Source organism: Gossypium raimondii, chromosome 2 (assembly GCF_025698545.1).
Source record: "Gossypium raimondii isolate GPD5lz chromosome 2, ASM2569854v1, whole genome shotgun sequence".
Taxonomy (NCBI): Eukaryota; Viridiplantae; Streptophyta; class Magnoliopsida; order Malvales; family Malvaceae; genus Gossypium; species Gossypium raimondii.
In genome coordinates, this window is record NC_068566.1 from 4,918,934 (window position 1) to 4,944,901 (window position 25,968).

A 25,968-nucleotide genomic window follows, 5' to 3' on the forward strand; every position below is an offset into this window, starting at 1 on the left:
ATATAATTACGACTCGTATCATTACCATTTCACCTCTGATAATGAAACCTGATCCATAGTCAATCCCCACTCCGTCAGCTTCGCGTGACACTGATTTACTACCTATAACGTTCGTTGCCCTCCATGCCGACTACTAGTCACAACTCTTGATGCCCCAACCACTTGTTTTCAAATCGGAAACGTTTCCTTCTCCACTGCTCAAAACTAACCTCCGTTTACAAAATAATTGGTGCATGGTCCGTGTCGTAGCCACCACTGATAACACTTCTGAGTTCGGGAAACAATTGAACCAACTACTATTAGCCACTGCTCGATCCAACTTCTTTTGCACCCATGCTGCTGAGCCCCTACCTCTCTCCCATGTAAATCTATAACCCCTCCAACACACATCACGAAGATCACAGTCATCCAAGGCTCTCCTAAAACCATCAATTAAATAATGTGGGTGATCGGCTTCCCCCCTCCTTATCCTCCATGCTCGCTATATCATTAAAATCGCCAATCACAACCCACCGCTCCCCTCCCAACGACACCAAAGATTTCAGTAACTCCAATGACTCCCTCCTACTACTTCTTTCCGAAAACCCAAAAAAGCAAGTCAGCCTCCATTTCAAGCCATCCACCTCTTTACAAGCTTCGTTGATAAATTTTGAGGCATAATTAATCACCCGAATATCAACTCTGTTATCCTACCATTTTGTGAGCCCACCTCCTCTACCTAAACGATCCACCCCGAAACAATTAACCGCCCACCATAAACTAAAGTTTCTACTAAAAACATAAAATCCGGCCTATGATGACGGATCAACTCTTGAAGGGAACGAACTTCCCGGAGGTTGCCGAGACCTCGACAGTTTAAGCTTAAAATTTTCATGGCTGCCGGCTGGCCCGGCCACTGGATCCCACCGATAAAAATTTCCATTACCAATAATAGTCTCACCCACCATTAATTCATCTTGGTTATTGCCCAGCCCATTAGTCCCTTTCTCAACACCCATCCTAGGCCTCTTCTTACCGTCCATAATATTAATGGTCTTGTCCTCATTCAAACAGCCTCATATCCTCACATTCCTTTATATGGGCAAAAGAAATCCATGCTTTACCAATCTGATAATTGCCAGCCAAATTAATCCCTGGCGCTATACTGATTTATGAGATTGGATTTAGAATAATCATCTATAATCTTTCCCTTTCCATCCTTATCCCCCCGTAATTTGCTCTTCGTAGACATCACCTTCTTCACGTAACCAACGGCTGGTAACCGGCGATGACCTCCTCCTCGGCGCTTTCAGAAATGTACCCTACTCCAGCGGTAATTCCTTGTTACCATGTATATTGCACGTACATGACAAAAACTTTCTGCATGGCCTAATCTCCCACACAAGAAACAAAGAAGCGTAAGTCTCTCATAGAGAAACCAAGCATATGCCTGAGACCCTGAGGCCAGCAAAATCTTCTTTTTCCTCTTCAACAGCACTTGGAGCATCTATAGCTACCCGGATACGTATAAACCCCTTACTACTAGCTTTAGCATTATAACTTACGAACCTCCCCACAAAATTACCGAATTGAGTTACCATTTGCTCGGACATTAATCCCTTTGGCAAGTCATGCACTTGTACCCAAAAATTCACAAAGAAGAGCAGGAGTTTTTGAGGATCATCACCTTCCTTCACTGGAAAACAAGGAGGTGATTTTTAAAGGTCCAAGGACCCCCATCAATCGCTCTATCAAACCTCGTAATAGAACTTAAAAGAGGAACCGCTTCTCCCCCAGATCCAATATTGTAACCCCTCCATTCGGATGCCATAAGTTAACAAAAGTATTCCTCATAGATTGGAAGTTTATAACAGTCGCTGTCAGAAAACAACCAACCAAACTATATTCAACCGAGATCGGCGTACTCTCATCTCCAGTATTCATTTTCCATGGCTCCTCCTCACCCTCATCTATAGTCAACGCTGCTATCCCTTCCTCCATGAACCACCACTCTCAAAGCAAAGCCAACGAAGAACGAAACAACATAGACCAAAACAAAGAAAATAATCAACAATGCCACTAAGAGCATCCATTTAATTGTTAAAATTAATAAAATTCGTATTTTATCTTATGAGATAATTTTAAAATTTTTCAGTTGAGTGTTTAGGAACCAAACAATTTTATTTTTGGTATGTTTCAATTTATCAGTTATATTAATTAGGCATATTTTAAGTATTTTATTACATTAAAAATTTTTTTATTTTCTTATTTTTGGACCGATTTAACCTACAATTAGATCAATAAATTGTCAGACTACGAATCGATGGTCTGACCGGTTCGATCACGAGTCTAATGTTGAAGTATGAAATTCTTCCTTTAAACTTTACAATACATTATGTGTTGCTTCAATACAACAAAATCTCATTTCTGTTTTCCAGTTTTGTAAGGGTGACTTAACATCTATTGAATTTTTTCCATTTAACTTTCTAGAGAATGATCTAATTTCATGAACACAGTTCATTTGGCATAACTTTATCTCCCCCTTAGTCATACCTTGTTCCCTTTCCCTTTGGCATAAACTTTCGAAGTGAACCACATTCATGCAGTGGATCAAATAGATCAACTTCCCAAATTAAATGTTGTTCCACAACCCCAAATTTGAGGGTTTCATTTAAATAGTTGGAATACTTAATTTTGGTCTATCACTTTTATTTGTTATTTATAATTTGAATTTATTTTATTTTGCTAATTTAAATAATTGTTGTTATTTCATTCCATTTTCTAGTTGTATAAATTCATAGAATTATCAATGAATTAAGTATGCTCTGTTCTCAATCTTTTTCAAAACATTGGCAATGAATGTACTTCTCCCAACAAACTAAATGGATAAAATTTGTTGCTACCTTGGCTTCTATTTCTCTAAGAATTCTTACAAAAGTTGCAATTTGGTAATACTAGAATTGCCTTTGAAATCGATCAATACAGAAAATGGAGAAAAATCCTCTTACCCTCGGTAAAATGAAGAAAATAAAAAGATTTTAGTTGACAAGAAAACCCAGATTTCCAATTTAACCCACATTTTTTTAGTTAACATAAATTTTGATTTATTGTGTAATTGTATACATGAATTTTAATTTGGTGCAATTATACCAATAAAACTCTAATTACGATTCAAATGTATACTTGAAACTTTAATTTTGATTTAATCATAAAATAAATAAATCAATTTATTTTTATATTAGATAAATATAATTATATTTATGTATGCAAAATATAAACATAAAATGATGTTATATCAATAATCGTGTTAATAATTTACAAGAATTGGATCAAATCAAAATTTCATGTATACAATTGCACATTAAATCATAGTTCATGTATAGTTTTGGTATTTATCCCAAATTTTAAAGAAAAGGACCAAAGATCTTTAAAAATTCTAAAATGAAAACTATATACAGAAAAATTTCCCAAAAATACGAAGATAAATTTTTGTCCCAAATGGAATTGATGGAGAATAGAGAATTAGAGGGTTTTTTTTTTAAAATGTTAAGATATTTGTACTTATCAACAATTAAAGTAAAAGATTTCTCCAAATGGAATTGATTGGCTCCCAGATTTTTCATACAGCTCTCTTTTTGATCCTTCATCAATTAAGGATTATTAGTATATTTGTGTTTTCGATTCCTACTGTAAATTGTTAGTTGAACAATTTAATTTTCTTGTTAAAAGAATTCCAACCAAAAAAACTAAAAGATTAAATTACCATTTTTTGTTAAAATTGTAAATAATATCTAATATAAAATTAGAACTGTAAGCCAGGATCTGTTGGAACGCCGGCACCCCTACGGCGCAGCGGAAAAATAAAAATCTGCTGATCCTAACCATGGATCCATGTGTGAGGAACGAATTGGGGTGAAAAATGTTTCGAAATTACCGAATGGTGATTCTGAGTAGATAGCGACGCCTCGGCAACGAGTAATCTGGTCCGCTATCGAATCTAGCAGCAATCTATCGTGACCCTGGCCTCTAAGTAATCCACCCTGTTGACAATAAACGAAAAAAATCCCAAAAACTGTTTTTGAGAAGATTTTGCTTTGACGGCTACTAGACTCACCAACCAAAGAAAAACGGGATTTTATATCCCTTTTTAGGGTTTCTTAAAATTAAATAAATATATCAATATTTTTTTTAATCGAAAATTATAATTACATTAATTATAATAATGATTCGGTAAACTATATATTTATTTGAATTTATATACTAACCAAATTCATGTTCTCATTATGCGTACAACAACCTTGTACATATAATATGTCCGATATTTGATTACCCAATTAATTAATTCTATAATTAATTTAATTCAAGTGATAACCAAACACAATACCAACTATGTTTTATTCCGTTCATTTCAACTATAGGGTGTGACCTTGTAGATTCTTATAACGTTAGCAGTAATACTAAAACGATTCTAATGTTACAAACAATGAGTGGCACCTAGCAATGCATCATTGCTATCTAAGTCACAAGAAATCATGATTCGACATAACCTTTTATAATTAACCTTTCATGCAATAATCTTTAAGTCCTTTATCTCTGGATTGGACACAAGTCATGGAATAGTCACACTTGCATAGTCCATTCCATGTTCCTTGATATCTTAAGTAGACTATGATATACAAATAAGTATGACGTCTCATATCAACTTATTTGAGCATGGCCATGCATTTCTAGTCTCACTCAATCAAGTGGCCTAAGATATTACTCCCATTATGTAGGAGGGACTTATCCTATATCGATCAACCATATCCCTCTACACAGATTGTGGTATATCCAACATCAACCTTTATAGAACAACCAGTTACGGTGTACGTTTGACTGTATCAAAATACACAACTCACGATGTTGGGATTATGATGATCTCAAGTCTGAGGTTCATATACATATTAATCACTATGAGTAATGTTGTGACAATTACATAATAATCCAAGAAACATACTCATAACGGGTCAGTCCAATATGTTGTTCTTTCACACACATATTCATGAATCGATCTTGACATTCCATATCAATGACAACACTTTATCATCGATCAACTACATGTTAGTCTTAATGCATTATTGTTGTCCTAGCCAACAATAATACTTGACTAAGGACCTTTTAAGAATAATCATATTATTCTCAGGATATTATTATAAAACAGTTTATTTATGCACACAGAAAAGACACTGAAATAATAATGGTAACGCCTTATATTAATAAACATGATAAATCAAGTATGTTATTATAACCATCTCATGATTGATCTTTGGGCATACTCTAATAGGATCTGTCATGTCAAATTATTAAGAATAAATCAAGAACAAAACTAGATGTGGAAGTGTACCTAGATTCATTGATTTCTTGAAATCTACGGATATTGGGGTTTTAATATTCCAAATTAGCACACAAGTAATCTAGAGAAGGCGACTCTCTCTTTTCTAAAAAAAGGATATTAGAAAAGTTACCTTATTTATATTTTGGGGACCATAACCGTAATATATATAACTTTGACACATTAGCCTTAATTTCTAATCACCCATCATCAATTAGAAATTATTTAATAGAGTATCTACACATATTTGACCTATACTTTATTTAATAATCAAAGCCCAATAAACCTTAACCAAATTAGATCACTTTTAATTTAGGCTAACCTATTTTGATAGTAAATAATAACATGTAATTAATTACCTTTATTATATATGTGATGTCCATATTTTCCAACAATCTCTCACTAAGACCATATATATATATACTAATTACTCTATAATTACGTGTCATTATAACCTTATGAGCTCAAAATTTTACTATCATATCCAAAAGGTATTCCGAACAATCTCGTCCATTAATTATGTTAACATAGAACCAATGCAACTTTTGTTACATATATCATAACTAAATCCATCACTGATCACATATATTAACACAACCAAATGACATAGATTAAATATGGATGTGTAGCATGAAAATTACATGCAATATGATCTAAACATGTCTATTTCCAGCTGGCCCTCCTTAAACCTTAGTGAGATCAAACCTTGCCAAAATTAGGGTGTGAATAAACCAAATAAACTTTATTTCTGCAAAAAATAAACTTAATATCCGTAAACTGAAAAAACTGAAAATGTGTCTATAACATAAAAACATTTAAAAGTACAAACTCCCACTAAAACCAAATATCATTAAATGACATTACACCCATATGAGCAATGTGTTCATGAAAAACCTTGCATGTAGTCCCTTAGTAAACGGATCCACAATTATGGAGTTTATCCCAATATGCTTTATAGACACCTAACCACTCTGAACTTTCACTTTAACAACTAGGAACTTAAAGTCTATATGTTTTGACTTTGATGTGCTCCTGTTGCTATTGGAATAAAAGATTGCAATTTGTTTTCACAATTTGCACCTTAGTGACAAAATCTTGTATCCATATTCCATCAAAATTAGAGTCTGTATACGTGATGATCTTTAACTAATCAGACCTCCGATATGTGAGCATGTAATCTTTTGTTCTTTGAAAATATCTTATAACTCTCTTGGTTGCTATCTAATGGTCCAAACTAGGGTTGCTTAAATATCTGCCTAACATCCCAATAGTGTACACAATATTCCAATGTATACAGACCTAAACATACATTAGACTTCCCACTGCTAAAATGTAAAAAATCTTATGCATTTTTGTAACTCAAAATCATTCTTAGGGCATTGATTAAGACTATACTTATTATTGATGTTGGGAATCGACCAAATTAAGCAACTAACAAGTAAAAATAGTGAAAGAAATTGAGAATTTGAACACACAAAGTTAACGTGGATAAAAAACCATGGGCAAAGATAATTTTACTATAATAGAAAAAGAACGAATAGTACAAAAGATGGAGATAAAACTAAACCCCAAAACCCAAAAATAAAGAATCCTCAAAATATAAATACAAAATTCTCCAAAAGTGTTATGAGTTCTAATCCCTAATGGGTGTATTTTCTACGGTTGTAAAAGAGCTTATTTATAGGCTAAATTCGTGGGTCAAATAAATTATGTTAATAAATGCTAAATATATTTGGAACACCCCAAACCCAGCCTAGACATTATGGCCGAATCAAACGATGTGACATGGTAATGTTTTTCAAAAAAAATGAGTTAATGTAAAAAATCTCTTTTCTATATAACCTCTTTACAAAATCTTATGTTATTATTAGGACGTGTTGTTCATTTTCAAAACAGAATTCATTATCACAAAGTTATTCTTTTTTTTTAAAACGTCATAAATTTCAAAACGCCACTTATTGCGTATGCTTTTTAAAACCATTGTCTATTTGAGTGATTTTGTTATAACGTTTGATTGATTTAAAAAACTCGATTATCCCTACTACTAGCAGTTGTAAGTCAAAACAAAGTAAAACCCCAATTTAAAAGTTAAAATCCAAAGAGGCCATTATTACAGTAAAAATACCACAAAATAATAGCAAAACTATAATTATGTACTAAGTCGAATAAAATAGGTCGTGTGGCCAACGCTGAGTCCTTCGTCGCACTGATTCGCCTATGTTTGGGGATTACTTGTACAGTCAAATCAAAAGGGTGAGTATAAGAAAACTCAGTGTGTAATCCCATATAAAGCAAACAGACAGAAGACAATCACAATCTGGGCCTAAGCCCATTTCAGTAATAGTTTCAATTAGGGCCTTAGCCCATTACAATACAAAAGCAGTCATACATTTGGGCCTTGGCCCATTACAGTATCAATATCAGTGTGGGCCATAGCCTATTATAGTGACAGTAACAGTTCAGACATGTAATCAGAAATCCTACCTAACTAGCCTCTACACTCCACTCCGTCCAGCTCAGCACTCCATGTGGGGATAATATTACCCTCTTATCACTACACTCCAAAATTAACACCGGTTGCGGCACTAAACAGTATTTGCAGCAGAGCTGCCAGTACAGTACATTTCCTCCAATCATAATAATCTCATTCCCATGCAACATATCATACATGTATGTAACATATATATATCATGACATACTTATATATAGTCATACATAACATAAAGCATACAGTCATTTTACCACGTGAGGGCATAACAGTCATTTCATATCAGTTTGGGAGTTTAGGTCTACTTACCAACCCATCAGTAGGTCCACGTTCATATTGGGTGACCCGTGCAACCTTAACAGTCAAATAGTGAAATTAGGCTCAAGACCCATAATGCGGGCCTATGTGGGCCCACACACTAATGTGACCCTCATAGCCTAGAATTGGTCTCGATTATGAAATTACACAGTTTGGCCCAATTTTTTCCACACGCTCGTGTGATTTACCCGTGTGGGTTCTACAAGCCTGTTGGGCCCACATAGCCCATTTCAGCTCATTGTGGCCCAAAACGACCTAAGACCACGAAATCGCTCATGGTGACCGCAATAGTCTAATGCCCACATTTTATGCATTCGATTTACCACACGAACGAGCGCACACTCGTGCAGGGTCAATTGCCATAATTTTTTGTTTTTATCAGTTTACGTTTTGGGCAGGGTTTATACACCTAATTTCTATTTGCTGAGAAAACTTACCCAAGTGTTTGAAACCTACATTTGACCGATCAATTACTAATTAACTTAAGCCTTTGCTTAATCGAAAACATAGAAGTTGACCAAGTGTTAAACTCACAACAACAATACCTTCGCTAGAGTAAGGATGAAGGTTTCACCCACTTAAGACATCCATCATAGACATCCAACCCTTTGGTCAACTCCTAAACAACCAATAGAAAATCCCCTTAAATCACTTAACCAAACAAAAGTTAATCAAGAAGTAGAAACAAAACTTACTGTACCACGAAAACATATGCTTATTCACGGAATGAATAAACACAATGAAGCAAATAGGAAAAAAAATAAGATGAGGGGGAAAGAACTTTCGGTAGTAATTTTGACAGCAATTCGGCAGCAAAGAGAACAAATTCAAATCGTTCAAAGATTGGGAGCAACCAAGATTTGGAAAAAAAACAGTTATCATCGGCTTGGGGAGAAAAAAAAAGAGGAGCACGAAAATCTCAAAATTTCAGCAGTGGGTGGAGGTTGTGAAGAACCGAACGGCAGCAAAAGTAAAAGAAACAAGAAGAAAAATAAAAGATGAAAGTAAAGAGAAAAACCAAAAGCTATCAAAAAATTGGGGAGAAAGAGAGAGAGTAACCGAAATTACCAGTACTAGTTTCGGTTCTATCCAAATTCTTCTATCCAAATCTCCCCAAAACACTTCCCTCAATCCCCCAAATCCCTCAACAACTGAAATTCCCTCAACAATCTCCTAAAAATCAGCCACAACATCCCCACACTTCTAAAATACTCAAAATTTTACCATATATCAAAATCCTTCACGGCACATGTATAAAAAAAATCCCCTTTACACGTATAGGGATTCGAACTCATGACCCCTAACACTATAACTCACCATTTAACCACCAGACCAGCAGACCCATTCTAACACTTTTTTTAATATTTATTTTTAAGCTTACTGACTAAAGATAGGAGTTTATTCAATTAAAACAAAAATTTTGCCCAAGCCAAGGCCTGAACCCAAGACTTCTCAGACACTTCCATAACACATAACCACTGAAGCATATATATATATATTTGTGTCACAAACATATGAAAGCAAATATATAAGGGATTTTTGGGGCATTACAATATTATACTAATAAATACAACATCTTGTAGAAAGAAAATATATTTTGTTTAACTTGACTTGTAAGCATTCTCTTATTTGACTGAAATGAGAGGCACACTTAACAACTCTCCAACTTGAGTTGTATTTTCACAATGCTATCTTTGCCAAAACCCGCCATGGGCCTATCTTGAACTATGCAGAGAATTAACTGAGTCGAATCTGTGCTTAGAAGCTGGAAGACTTCTAGCCTTCGACTTGTGCACTACCAAATCAAAACTAACCTGGGTATAATTTTCACGAACACAGTGCCTTAACTTTTCAAAACTTGCATCCAAAAGAGAACCTCTCTTCAACAAAATGGTCATACATTTTTCCCTCCTATGACCAAGTTGCATTCGCGCCAAACGAGTTGACTTCGACTCCGTAACACAAGAGGAACGTTAGATTTCTCTGGTCACTATAGAATCTTCTAGAATATAAAGGCTGCCGGTCCTTTTACAAATGATATTCCTACAAGACACCTTAATACCGCTCAACTTGATGTTGATTCTACAACCTTTCAAGTCTAAAATACTCGAAGAGATGGGATTCTTTCGTAAATCAAGTACATACCTAACATCTGAGAGTGTCCTAATCATTCCATCTTGTATCCTAATTTTAACAGTACCAATACAATTACCTTACTGGATGAATAGTTTCCCATGCACATAACTCCATCTTCAACCAAACTGTATGTGGACAAACATTCTCTATTGGGACACATATGAAAAGAACATCTCGTATCTAAGATCCATTCAGACGTAAGCTCAGAGCTTTTGCTGGTTGACACTAACAAGAAATCATCACCGCTTTCGTTGGCCAAATTAGCACCAGCTACATCTTCCTCGATACTCTCAGTAGCCTTTTTATTTCACAGTTTATAACAATCTGCTTTGACGTAACCTAACTTCTTAAAATAGTGACACATTTTGTCTCGCTTCTTTGATGCTACCAAAATGAAAGCTTGCCTATTTACCGTGCTATCCAAACAAAACTCATTGCTGAGTTTGTCTTTACTCAACAAATAACCCTTTACATCCTCGAACGAGATTTTGTCTCTACCATAAACCAGTCTCCTTAAAAGACTTGTATGAAAGGGGTAAAGAATACGATAATAGCATAGCCTGATCTTCATCGTCAATCTGAACCTCAATGTTATTTAAATAATTTAAAAGGGTAATGAATTGACTGATGTGATCTTTAAGAAGCTCTCATTCGTTCATGTGAAACGTAAATATACATTGTTTCAACACTAAATGGTTAGCCAAAAACTTAGTCGCATAAAGAGTTTCTAACCTTTTCCACAAGGTGAATGAGGTATTTTTCAACAATACCTCCTATAATACCCTATTAGTGAGACACAACTAGATTGCAGACAGAGCCTTTTCATCAAACTCTTCCTATTCTAACTGATCTAGATTCTTGGGTTTTTTCCCGGTAATGACCTTTTTCAGGCCAGTCTAAACTAGAATTGTCATCATCCGAACTTGCCACAAATTGAAATTTGTGACACCATCGAATTTCTTAATGCCAAACCTTGTTGTTGCCATATTTGAACAAGTTGATCTGCAGAAATTGAACTTGTTGGGGATGGACCCGACTAAGCAACGAACAAGTAAAAATAGTAGAAGAAATTGAGAAATTGAACACACAAATTTAACGTGGAAAACCCCCTCCAAAGAAGATAAAAAATCACGGGTAAAAATAATTTTACTATAATGACAAAAGAACGAAAAGTACAAAATATGGAGATAAAATTAAATCCCGAAACTCAAAAATAAAGAAGCTTTAAAACATAAACACAAAATTCTTCAAAAGTGTTATGAGTTATAATCTCTAATGAGTGTATTTTCTAAGGTTGTAAAAGAGTCATTTATAGGCTAAATTGCAAGTTAAATAAATTATGCTAATAAATGCTAAATATATTATACTAATAAATACTAAATTTTTAGAAAGAAAATATATTTTGTTTAACTTGACTTGCAAGCAATCTCTTATTTGACTGAAATATGAGGCATACTCAACAATTGGCAAGCAGTATGTCATTAACATATAAAACCAAATATAAAACCTTATTCCCACTAAACTTCAGTATATACAATTATTGACTAAATTCATCTCTAAACCAAATAAGATAATTATTTGGTAAAATTTGTAATACTATTGACGAGAAGTCTGTTTAAGCCCATAAATGAAGTTCTTTAATTTGCAAATCATTAACTTTGAATCATCAGACTCAAAGTGTTCTAGTTGCACCACATAAATGTATGATCAATGTTACTATTGAGAAAACATTAACTTAATATTCATCTGATGCAACTTAAGGTCAAAATATTCCACTAAAGTCATTATAATCTTTTCTCTAGTGTACCTTTTTAACGACATTTGTTCTTGAGGTTGTTGAGTTTGTTTTTCTGGAACAATTACCTCATCTTGAATATGGAGTTGTTCAACATTACCTTGTTGAGGTTCTAGATTCACTTCTTGATCAATGATAGGTATAAGAACTTGAAAATCGTCAAAAGTGATAGTAAGAACTGAGTTAGAATCTAGTTCCTCCTCAAAAGCAATGTCTCTAACCTTATTTCTCCCTCCAAACTCAACATCCTCAAAAAATATTTTAGTTCTTGTCTCAAAAATATTCCTAATTGTGGGATCATAAAACTCATAGCCCCTAGATCGCTTAGAATTTCCTTGACCCTTATACTTCATAGATATCAAATAAGTTAGAAGTGATGTCATCTCAACCTTATCGTTTTTTAGTAAAATGTTTCTCAATTTTGTCAAGGAAACCCTTGACCTGAGTAATCTTTGTAGATTTTGTGCCCCTAAAAGCTTCTAGAATTTTGTGCTTCATGATCACTAGACTCATGCAATTTGAACAATGCCACATCTCAAAATCCTTTTTAGCATCAAGGGTGCTTTCCACAGTGAGAGGTGCGGGTTGTTCTTCCCTTAGTGCAAGATCTATGTCCATACAACCAATAATATGAGGAAGTGTCTTTTCTATTAATTGAAATTAGTCCCATTAAGTATGGGTATAAAATTTATATTAGCAGATATTGTGGCAGCAGAAGATGAAATAACTGCATATAGGACAATAAATAAATAAAAACAAGCTCACATCAATATTAATAAGTAAACAATAAATTCAGGATAATGGCTAATCCGATCTCAAGATACCAAACACAACATTAATATCAAGTCTTCGGACAATACTATTAACAGTAAATGGTACTCTTGTTGTAGCAACCAAACATTGACAATAAATTATATCAAATAATAAATTAATCTTTGGACTAACATATTACTTACATAAAATACCTTATAATTGTCACACATTTATCACCACGAGATGTAGTTGAAATTCGCCAAATATTAACTTATCTTTGGGTCAATTAATAAATACATGAATCACAAAATATATAATCATCTTGATATTTTAAATAAACTAATCTCATAAAACAGGTCACTTTAGCGGCATTTTGTTTCAACTAATCTATTTAAAATATTAGACATTCTTAATTAAATCCCACACCAAAATCTAAATTTATTTGTTTCAAAATATTTCTCTTAATTTCATCTTTCAATCAAATTAAAAGATAATTGTATATATATATATATAAATATTTATCCCAAAACAACATACAATGATGTTGGCAAATATAATAATAGGGATTTTTACCTAAATATTACAAAAAATAAAATATGACCAAAATATTATATATTTTTTATTTACAAAAATATTACAAAAAAATAAAAAAAAAGAAAAAAAGGCTGCGTGATGTGATAGGAGACTAATAGGCCACACCAAAGGTGCCATTCCCATGGGTGGCACCACTCGTGTTATAAACACGAGATCCGTCCAGCTGAAGGAGAAAAATAAGAAGAAAAATAAGAGAAAGAGGAAGTGCTACGGAAAGAGAGAGAAAGAGAAGAGGAAAAAAAGGTATTTTTTTAAAAAAAATAATTGATTATATTGTTGTTATGTTTTTTTGTATAATTTTTATTATTTTTTGTTGTTAGTTTAGTTATTAAGATTAATAAAAACTGAAATTGATAGTTTTAGTTAGTATTATTATTAGTTTTTAGGGTTTAGGTGTTACTTAGTATTATTGTTAGTAAAAATTAGTATTATTATTATGGTTAGTTATTATTTTAGTAAAACCCTAATTATTATTGTTAGTTACTATTATTTTGAGTATAAAACTATTATTATTTTTATTGTGTTAGTTATTAGGATTAGTGGTTAAACGATGTTCATTTACAAAATGATAACTGAAAAAGTATGAGCTTAAGGATGAAAAATTGCATATTGAAACATTAATTTTTGTTATTTAAGTAATTTATTTACTTGTTGGAAATTTTTTTGGAGATTTTGTTTATTTTTTGACAGATTGAATATTGAAGATGGATGATAAGTTTTTTGTATGCGTTTATTTTGATGGAGTCATCTTGACAACAAGTGTTGGATGTGTATTTGAATGTCGACAACAAATAGCAATGAGATTTAATAGAAATGTCTCTTTGGATAAAATGAAGGCAAGGATTAATGCAAAAATTCTTAGACGTTGTGGGAGAAGGATATCAAAAATTTTCTACAAGTTTCCAGTTTTGACAAATCCGGTCAAATTCACCGAAATGGAAGTTGTAAACGACGAAGACGTGGAGACAATGGTCGTTCTTTACTGTGGGAATGGGAGTGACAAGAATAGACCGATCCACTTATTTGTTGAGTTAGCCGGTATGGAGCAAAATAAAGATGTCAATACATCCGATGAAGAACACGGAGCTCAAGAATCGTGGATGGTGGCTCCAATATCATACGTTGATAGTGAATCGACTATGGGTGGGATCGGTATCGATCTGAATATTACACCCGATATTGATGTGGTTGGTGGTGAAGAAGAATGTGGTAGCGATCATTGGGATGAAGAGGTCGATAGTGACGGTGATCTCGATGTGGACGATGTACCTGATGATATTGACGATGAAGATGTCAACAACGATAGAAACATTAACGCTTCTTCAATCGGGGAGCAGATGCGACGTATTTTGATACACAATAATCCTAGGCCACACGTGTCGCTCATAAACCCCGACGCAGCGTATGTAGCTGAGTTCCCGGAGTACCCAAAAATAGTTCATCCTCACGGGCTAGCCGTAAATTTTGATCATGAGGAGTTATTCATAGGCCAGAGATTCAGCTGTAAAGAATATTGCGTATTTGCTATTAAACGGTACAACATGAAAATATCAGTGGATTATAAAGTCGTAGTTTCTACTACGACAATATATATTAGGGAGTGTTGGAATGCAGCGAAAGGCTGCAATTAGAGGGTACGAGCTGCATTCATTAAAAGTTCTCAAATGTGAGAGATACAAAAATTTGTTGGTCCTCATACATGCACATCAACACGTATGACAGAAGATCATTGAAAACTTGATTCGAAAACTATCTGTACGTGTATCATGCTAATGGTGAAGGACGTGCCAACCATTAAAGTTTCGGTACTGATTGCCGAAATGCAAGCACGATTCAAGTATCGAGTATCATATCGAAAGGCATGGACAACTAAACAGATGGAAATGGAGCAATTGTATGGGGATTACGATTCGTCGTATAATGAGCTACAAGGATAGATAGCTGCTATGCGGGAGTACGTACCGAGGACTGTGATTGAGTTACAGACAAGGCCTTATTACGGCCCGGACGATCAGTTACAGTCGGCAAAAAGGATTTTCCATCGGATGTTCTAGACCTTTGATCCATGTGTGCGGGCATTTCCCCACTGCAAGCCATTTGCGCAGGTGGATGGGACCTAGCTATAGAGAAAATATACACAGATCCTACTTCTTGCGGTTGCTCAAGACGGCAATAGAAACGTGCTCCCGATAGCATTTGCCATCGTAGATAAAGAGAACTTGGAGTCTTGGGAATTCTTTCTCACTAACCTGCGGAGGTATGTTATTAGCAACGATAACATTTGCATCATCTCCGATAGAGGAAAATGTTTAATTGCAGCAATTAGGCGTTCCGGTGTACCATGGAGATCCGTTTACTGCATCCGTCACATTGCGGCTAACTTCTACAAAGATTATAAGAATGCAGACTGGAAGAGACAAGTCGTGGCAATGAGTAAATGATAACCTTATATTTTCAATATAAGTTGTAATGTTTTATGTTATCAAGTTACTAGAACTTAATTTTTTTCATCCGTCACATTGCAGCGTATGAGTTAGAGCCACATATTTTCCGCCAAAGAATGATCCGACTTGAGAGTGACATAGATGGGCAGACAAACACATATTTTCGACAATGGTTGGGCACAATAGAGTCGTGGCAATGGGCTCAAAGTTTTGATGAGGGCTTTCGTTATGGCCAAATGACCACAAACTTAGTCGAGGGGATCAACGCTGTCTTGTTGAAAACACGTCATCTTCCGATTGCATCTGTCTTTTCTGCTACTTTCTACAGGCTGGCTACCTTGATGCCAAGAATGAGTCAGCAACAAGTCGACCAGATGGAGGCGGGACACGTGTTTGTTGAACATGTCAGGGATGCAATGGTTGCAAACCATCGGATGGCGAGGTCAATGAATGTAGAAATATATTCACGGCGACTGGAAACGTTTCGAGTTACAGAAACCATCAGTCGCCGACCTTGCATACCAACTAGGTCTTATGGAGTTGACCTCCAGAACAGACGGTGCGAGTGCAGGAGGTTCGACACACTTCATTATCCATGTGCGCATGTCATGGCAGCGTGTGCTAAAGTCAACCTTAATGTTGAAGAATATGTCGATGATGTGTACACGCTCGAGTGCACATTGCGTGTCTGGGAAAATGAGTTCCTCGTCCTGCCTGACCTATCTACGTGGGAGGTGGCTCCGATGACTTTCGAGCTTATCCTAGACAGAGGGCTACGGAGGAATCCAAGTTGTCGTCTGCAATCAAGCAGAATCCGTAATGAAATGGACATTAGGAAGAAATCCGACGGTAAGCGTTGTGGATTATGTAGGTTAAGTGGTCATAGTCGGAATAAATGCCCTCATCGGAACTTTCATGTTGGACAGTCGTCCTGATTGGGTTGGAATTGACCTAATGATGTAAAATTTGTATGTAAAGTGTTATAAAAAATATAATTCATTTGAAATAATTTTTATTATTTAGCTTATGCTTATGCTTAAATTGTATCCAAATTAAGTTATAAAATACCATGTTCGCATTTAGAATTATTAAAATTATATGTCCGACCCGTAGGCATTTAACCTTAAATTCAGCTTTAATATAATGCAAAAATAGAATAATTAAATTTATACAAAAAAGTCCAGAAGTAAGCAAAGATTAAATTAGAAAGATTAAATTTATACAAAAAGAATACAAACTTCGCAATGTACAAAAAAGTGCATTAAACCCGCATCAGATTTGTGTCTATCGGGTTTAATCAATGGATCTATTGCGATGCCTGCAAGTTGAAAAAAAAGTTAGTAAAACACTCTTTACTTCGGCCATTTGTTCGTATTTTTTTCTCGGCATTTTATTACTTTAAAAAATCATCATAATTTCTAATTTTATAATTTTACATTATTTCAGTGTATTATGTTATTTCTTTATTAATTTAGTGTGTTTTTTTAAATTAATTTAGTGTAAAAAAAACAACCCTTATTCTTACCCTTTGCTCGTATTATTTTCCAATTTTATTACTTCCAAAAAAATATTATTTTCAGTATTTTATTATTTTATATTATTTCATTACATTTTGTTTAAAATTTTTGTATTAATTTTTCCGAATTTTTAAAAAGTTAGTAAAACACTCTTTACTTGCCATTTGTTTGTATTTTTTCTCGGCATTTTATTACTTTAAAAAATATCATAATTTTTAATTTTATAATTTTACATTATTTCAGTGTATTATGTTATTTCTTTATTAATTTAGTGTGTTTTTTAAATTAATTTAGTGTAAAAAAAGAACCCTTATTCTTACCCTTTGCTCGTATTATTTTCCGAATTTTATTACTTCCAAAAATATATTATTTTCGTATTTTATTATTTTATATTATTTCATTACATTTTGTTTAAAATTTTGTATTAATTTTTCCGAATTTTAAAAAGTTAGTAAAACACTCTTTACTTGGTCATTTGTTCGTATTTTTTCTCGGCATTTTATTACTTTAAAAAATATCATAATTTCTAATTTTATAATTTTACATTATTTCAGTGCATTATGTTGTTTCTTTATTAATTTAGTGTGTTTTTAAATTAATTTAGTGTAAAAAAACCCAACCCTTATTCTCGCCCTTTGCTCGTATTATTTTCCGAATTTTATTACTTCCAAAAAACATATTATTTTCAGTATTTTATTATTTTATATTATTTCAGTACATTTTTTTGAAATTTTGTATTAATTTTTTCCAAATTTTTAAAAAGTTAGTAAAACACTCTTTACTTGACCATTTGTTCGTATTTTTTCTCGACATTTTATTACTTTAAAAAATATCATAATTTCTAATTTTATAATTTTACATTATTTCAGTACATTACTTGCCTTTGCTCGTATTATTTTCCCAAATTTTATTACTTTCAATAAAAATATATTATTTTCAGATTTTATTATTTTATATTATTTCAGTACATTTTGTGAGAAATATTTGTATTAATTATTTCTGAATTTTTAAAAAAGTTAGTAAAACACTCTTTGTACAAGCCCATTTTGCCCGACCCATTACAAACCAAAGACTAAACCAATTAAACCAAACCCGGAGCCCAACTAGCCTAACCCCTGCCCAATACAGCTAAACAAACCCAAACCCACCTAAAACTAACCCAAATACAGCCCAAAACCCGAAGCCCAAAATGCATAGGCCCAAAACCAATTTGTCAAACTAGGGTTTCAGCTTTTCTGAAACCCTAGTACTGCCGCGGCCCCTAGCAAGCATTCACCGCCTCGACCAGCCACCGCCCCACTCCGCCATCACACGTCGGCCACTTGCACCTGCAAGGAGAGAAACCAACACGCAACAACAAACAGTAGACATAGATAAAAAAAATGTCAAAATCGGCTATAAAAGCCGAAACCAAAGGAATGTAAGGGGTTCGGCCCCTCTTTCACGATTTGAAGAAATAAAAAAGCAAAAAGCAGATTCAAAAACCCTTTTCGGTATATCTATTTTCCTTTTCTTATTTTATTTTATTTTATTTTTCTTTCGAAACTTTTTTGTATTTGATCTTGTTTCTTTTATGTTTTTTTTAAAACTATATATATATATAACGTATAAAAAAAGTAAAAAAAAGACCTTTTTTTTTTGCGGGAGTCCAGGCCGGACATTTGAGAGGGGAGGGGTTTTTTTTGAGAGAAAATCAGTTTTTTTTAAAGAGAGAAGGCAAAAAATGAAGTTTTAAGAAGAAAATTTGATTTATATAGGTATTTAAAACGGCGCCGTTTTGGGTATGCCTCTCAGGCACCAAAACGACGCCATTTTGGCTTTAAACTCGATCCAACCGACCCGACCCACTCCAGGATCCGCGTGTTTTCGTTTAAGGGTCTATTTGCGCAATTAGTCCCTTTGACTTTGTGGCGCTTTCATGGAAGTTTTTCGCATATTTGCAATTTGGCCACAAAATTTTATTTTTGATTCATTTTAGTCCCCATCGAAGTGCAGCGTTTTGCGGCTTTGGGGTATTTACTGTTTTGGTCCCCCTCTTTTGGCGCATGTCACAATCTAGTCCTTTCTGTTTTTATTTATTTCGAATTTGCCCAGTATTTTTACTTTTACTTTAATTTAAGCCCTTTGTAGCATTTTTATTATTTTGTTCATTATTCTATTATTATTATTATTATTATTATTATTATTATTATTTAATATTATTTTTATTATCATCGTATTTCCATTTATACTTATTTATGTAAATATTTTATATATTTATCTTATTATAGTATTATTATTTTAATTACTTATATTTATATACATACATGTGATTTTATAATATACATATGTAATATGCATATTTTTTTATAATCTATCTATATATACATATACGTACCTATATATATATATATTTATATTTCACAATTTTTATACATATCTATATACTTTACTTTCATAAATATATATATATATATATATGTACTTACATATTCTTCATATTTTAAATACGTATTTTATATATGTTCTTTATATTTTATGATTCATATATATACCTATATATATACTTTTTATATTATATATATATACTTTTTATGATAGTTACATATGTATAGATGTACATGCTTACTTATATATATTTTATATAATAATTTTAAAATACATATATACATATATTTTCATGTTTTTATAAATTTACGTACATACACTCGCTTTTATAACGTATATACTTATATTTTATATATCTTCATATTTCATAATCTATATACATATACATGTAGATATTTATATTTTATATCTCATAAAACATATATATCTTTCATATTTCCGTAATTTTATTTATATACATATATGTATATTTCCCTTATATGCACATACATATTTTTTTATATTTTATAATTTTCATGTATTTTCATTTTTTATGTTCATTTATGTACTTATTCACATGTCCATGTTTATGCTTTAGTTTTATTTATTTATTTATTTATTTGCTATGTAATATGTATGATTGATTTATTTTATTATTCGTTTTTGTTCATTATTTTATTCACATTATTATGTTTATTATTCCATCATGCATATAAATACCATATTTCAAAAAGGAAAATATTTTAAAATAAGGCAATGTTTTATGCTTTGGAAATTCGAGAAAACATGCCCTAAGGTCTGGGTGTCGATTTTTCTCGTTCAACCAAAGGGCTTAATATCCTTTTAAAAATTTTAAAATAAGGCAATGTTTTGCGTTTGGAAATTCGAGAAAACATGCCCTAAGGTGCTGGGTGTCGATTTTTCTCGTTCAACCAAATGGCTTAATATCCTTTTAAAAAAATTTTCAAAATAAGGCAATGTTTTGCGTTTGGAAATTCGAGAAAACATGCCCTAAGGTGCTGGGTGTCGATTTTTCTCATTTAACCAAATTGCCAAAATATCCTCTTGAATTTTAATCCATGCCATTCCAGTTTTTTTTTAAGGATTGTATTTTAAATTTCTTTAAAGTTTTCAGCTTTTCGACATTAAGACATTAAATAATCAACTAGGTACCAATTTTGGGCGTATCGAGGGTGCTAATCCTTCCTCGTGCATAACCGACTCCTGAACCCGTTTTTCTGAATTTCATGGACCAAAATCGTTGTTTTAATAAAATTAAATCGTTTATTAAAAACAACCACTTTTCAAGGTGATCCAATCACACTTCAAAAAGGATTGGTGGCGATTCCTGTTTTCATTTTCAAAATCCAAGTCGACCCTGTTTTCCATCCAAAAAATGGTGTCAACACTCTTATTTCGGCCATTTGTTCGTATTTTTTTCTCCGTATTTTATTACTTTAAAAAATATCATAAATTCTAATTTTATAAATTTACGTCATTTCAGTGCATTATGTTTGAAATTTAGTAAATATACCATTTTTTCGGATTTTATTACTTCCGGTGAATATACAATTTTTTTTTTTTCTTCTCGTATTTTATTTTTTCTTAAATATATTTTTTATCATTTTATTTTTAATTCTATTTTTCTAAAAAATTAATTACAACATCCTAAATAAATTTCATAAAAAATTCCTAAAATTCCTAAAATTTCTTTTCATGCTAGATAAATTTCATAAAATATATATGCTAAATAAAATAATAAAACACGAGATTGTACATGACATAAATTTTTACACACAAATATTACAAAAATTAAATTAATAAAAAATATATTTTTTTCTTTCCCTGTTCTCCTTCTTTCGTTTTTTGTTCTCTTCTCCTTTCCTTGTCTTTCCTTCTTTTTCTTTCCTTTTCTTTCCTTCTTTTTCTTTCTTTCCTCTCATCTCCTTTCCTTTTCTTTCTTTTTCTTTCTTTCTTTCTTTCTTCTTCTTTCCATCTCCTTCTCTTCCCCCCTCCCACCAAACGGTGGCCTATTATATGGGCAGCGCCGCCCATGGGAATGGCACCTTTGGTGTCGCCTATCAGTCGCCAGTCACATCACGCAGCCTTTTTTTTCTGTTTTTTGTCTTTTTGTAATATTTTCGTAAATAAAAAATATATAATATTTTGGTTATTTTTTTATTTTTTTTTGTAATATTTAGGTAAAAATCCCTATAATAATAGTTGAATAAATCATAAACAACCCCACATAAGACTTCAAATTTAAACCAAAATAATTTGAATAAAGGTAAACCTCATTTTAAGATATCAGACACTCCGTTAGTATTTCATATTTGGACAAAATATTAATTTGTAAGTGATATCTTGGTGTAAATATCAAACATTGACAATAAGAACATGTCGAACCATAAATCTTCCTTTGGGCTAATTTATTGCTCACACGTAAAACCGAATAATCATCACATGTTTATTACTATAGTTGCACATTTAATATTATTAACCTTAATTTGAGCTGATCAATATTAACATAACTTAAGTTACATGCGCATAACCTTTTATATTTTAAAACAAAATAATTTATACAAAAATATCACTTTGACGACTTATTGCTTCAATTAAGTTATTTTAATATATATATATATAATTATACCAATATTCAAATTTAAAATTTACCCAATAGTCAAAGGTTAAAACTAAAATTTCGATTGTATTACAGTTTCTAAAATAACCAAAAATAAGATTTTCTAAATAGCGCAAATAAAAAACCGAAAACCTTAATGTTTAACTCATTTTTTAAAAACCATATCTGTCAAAACCAAGCGTAAATAATGTATTCATAATTTTGGCATAGACATAACACCAAAGCAATTCATGCATATACGTGTATTAATAATCAATTAGAAAATTTTACCTTGCATATACCATGTAAATCTAAAATTGTATTTATGAAAAATATTTTCAAGCAAATTAATCTCAAAAACAAAATCATAATAATTGGTATATCCCATAATTCAAACTATAGATCATATCATCATAATCTAATCAAATATTGTAGAACCAAACTTAAAACTAAATACTTTAAACATGTATCATGGTTGACATAAATTTGCATCAAAGGACAAGGCTTTATTACGGCCCGGACGACCAGTTACAGTCGGCAAAAAGGATTTTCCATCGGAAGTTCTGGACCTTTGATCCATGTGTGCGGGCATTTCCCCACTGCAAGCCATTTGTGCAGGTGGATGGGACCTTGCTATATGGAAAATATACACAGATCCTACTTCTTGCGGTTGCTCAAGACGACAATAGAAACGTGCTCTCGATAGCATTTGCCATCGTAGACAAACAGAACTTGGAGTCTAGGGAATTCTTCCTCACTAACCTGCGGAGATATGTTATTAGCAACGATAACATTTGCATCATCTCTGATAGAGGAAAAGGTTTAATTGCAGCAATTAGGCGTTTCGGTGTACCATGGAGATCCGTTTACTGCATCCGTCACATTGCGGCTAACTTCTACAAAGATTATAAGAATGCAGACTGGAAGAGACAAGTCGTGGCAATGGGTAAATGATAACCTTATATTTTCAATATAAGTTGTAATGTTTTATGTTATCAAGTTACTAGAACTTAATTTTTTTCATTCGTCACATTGCAGCGTATGAGTTAGACCCACATATTTTCTGCCAAAGAATGATCCGACTTGAGAGTGACATAGAGGGGCAGACAAACACATCTTTCCGACAATGGTTACTTTTTTATGATAGTTACATATGTATAGATGTACATGCTTACTTATATATATTTTATATAATAATTTTAAAATACATATATACATATATTTTTCATGTTTTTATAAATTTACGTACATACACTCGTTTTTATAATGTACATACTTATATTTTATATATCTTCGTATTTCATAATCTATATACATATACATGTAGATATTTATATTTTATATCTCATAATACATATATATCTTTCATATTTCCGTAATTTTATGTATATATATATGTATATTTCCCTTATATGCACATACATATTTTTTATATTTTATAATTTTCATGTATTTTCATTTTTTTTATGTTCATTTATGTACTTATTCACATGTCCATGTTTATGCTTTAGTTTTATTTATTTATTTAATTGCTATGGAATATGTATGATTGATTTATTTTATTATTCGTTTTTGTTCATTATTTTTATTCACATTATTATGTTTATTATTCCATCATGCATATAAATACCATATTTCAAAAAAGGAAAATATTTTAAAATAAGGCAATGTTTTGCGTTTGGAAATTCGAGAAAACATGCCCTAAGGTGCTGGGTGTCGATTTTTCTCGTTCAACCAAAGGGCTTAATATCCTTTTAAAAATTTTAAAATAAGGCAATGTTTTGCATTTGGAAATTTGAGAAAACATGCCCTAAGGTGCTGGGTGTCGATTTTTCTCGTTCAACCAAATGGCTTAATATCCTTTTAAAAAAACTTTCAAAATAAGGCAATGTTTTGCGTTTGGAAATTCGAGAAAACATGCCCTAAGGTGCTGGGTGTCGATTTTTCTCATTTAACCAAATTGCCAAAATATCCTCTTGAATTTTAATCCATGCCATTCGAGTTTTTTTTAAGGATTGTATTTTAAATTTCTTTAAAGTTTTCAGCTTTTCGACATTAAGACATTAAATAATCAACTAGGTACCAATTTTGGGCGTATCGAGGGTGCTAATCCTTCCCCGTGCGTAACCGACTTTTGAACCCGTTTTTCTGAATTTCGTGGACCAAAATCGTTGTTTTAATAAAATTAAATTGTTTATTAAAAACAACCACTTTTCAAGGTGATCCAATCACACCTCAAAAAGGATTGGTGGAGACTCCCGTTTTCATTTTCAAAATCCAAGTCGACCCTGTTTTCCATCCAAAAATGGTGTCAACAGCTTGGCAACTCCGCTGGGGATTTTAAATAAGAAAGTCAAGCCACGAGTTCATTACTTTTTGTCTTTTTGTCGAAATTTGAAAACTTGATTTAAATATACCATCTTCTCATGTCATTTCATTTGTTTTGAGTTATAGTTTTTATCATGTTTTGTATTTTAAATTTTTATATCTCTGTACATTGCATTGCATGACCGTTGGTCACACCTTTTAAGTGGGAGTGAGAAGCTAGTCCTTCGTAAGGTTTTCACCTTCGTGCAGGATAGTGGATCGCTTTCGGGAACATCCGTATCTATGTCTTCGTGAGATTTTCATCTTCATGCAGCCATAGGGAAATGTATTCCCCTGAACCGAACTCGATTTATATGAGCCTATAATGGGTGAGGATCGAGGAATCTACTGGTTCGGGTACCCTTACTTTAGAACCAAACCACATGTAGAGAACCTTAAGAGCCCACCCTAGGTAAAACCACTTCGAACCCCTAGTATTCACCCGAATAGGTGTTCTATTTATTCTTGCTTGCTTTTTCTTTGTACTAAACTGTTTTCTTCTGTTTTGGTTATGATTGCGTTGCATTTTCTTCATAAAAAAGAGGTGTTGATTCACGTTCGGTTGTTAAATAGAGAGCTTGTCATAAGAAAATGGGTCTTTTGATAAAGTGGAAAATAATACAGTTGCCCGAATATGTTCCGAGAAAACACAACAAGAGAAAGATGATAGCTTAATAGAGAACAACAGAACTATTGCTCCGTTGCCCGAGGATTCAATGTGACAAAAACTATTCGAGCGCGAATGAAGAAAAGGATCGTTGTCTTGGAATATAAGGGCAAGGCTGTATATATATCCACTTTATGTAAAGAGATTTGTTTTTTAGTAAAGTTGTTCTAATAAGAATTGAACCAAGAATCAACGTCTCTTTTTGCATTCATGCATTTGCATTACATGACATCATGTGCATTAAGGACCATTAAAGGACCCTAATTGAATAAAATTATTTCAGCTAACCTGGAAAACCAACATTTTTGCGGTACCCGAACAAAAACTAAAGGAATGGACCAAAGGTTGGAGAGATTAGAGTATATGCAAATACAGATGCTAGAGCAATTGGCCAAATTTCAATAAGATATGAAGGATCAGATGCTAGAAGTCCAAATAAATCTGATGAGCCAGTTAACCCAGTTATTGGATATGAGGTTAGAAAAAGGAAAAAACCCAGGGGTCCACTTTGGGAATGATAATGACGGTCCTGCATATCTTCCAGACTTTACCCCAACCGACATCCATGCACAA

General features: G+C 32.7%; 1 protein-coding gene across 1 annotated transcript; it reads left to right on the forward strand.

Annotated features, from left to right (window-relative positions):
* Nucleotides 1–16,228: 16,228 nt before the first annotated feature.
* Nucleotides 16,229–16,813, forward strand: LOC105789474 (uncharacterized). The gene has a single exon (XM_012616846.1). The coding sequence runs from the start codon at nt 16,229–16,231 to the stop codon at nt 16,811–16,813; it is 585 nt and encodes a 194-aa protein (XP_012472300.1).
* Nucleotides 16,814–25,968: the final 9,155 nt, after the last annotated feature.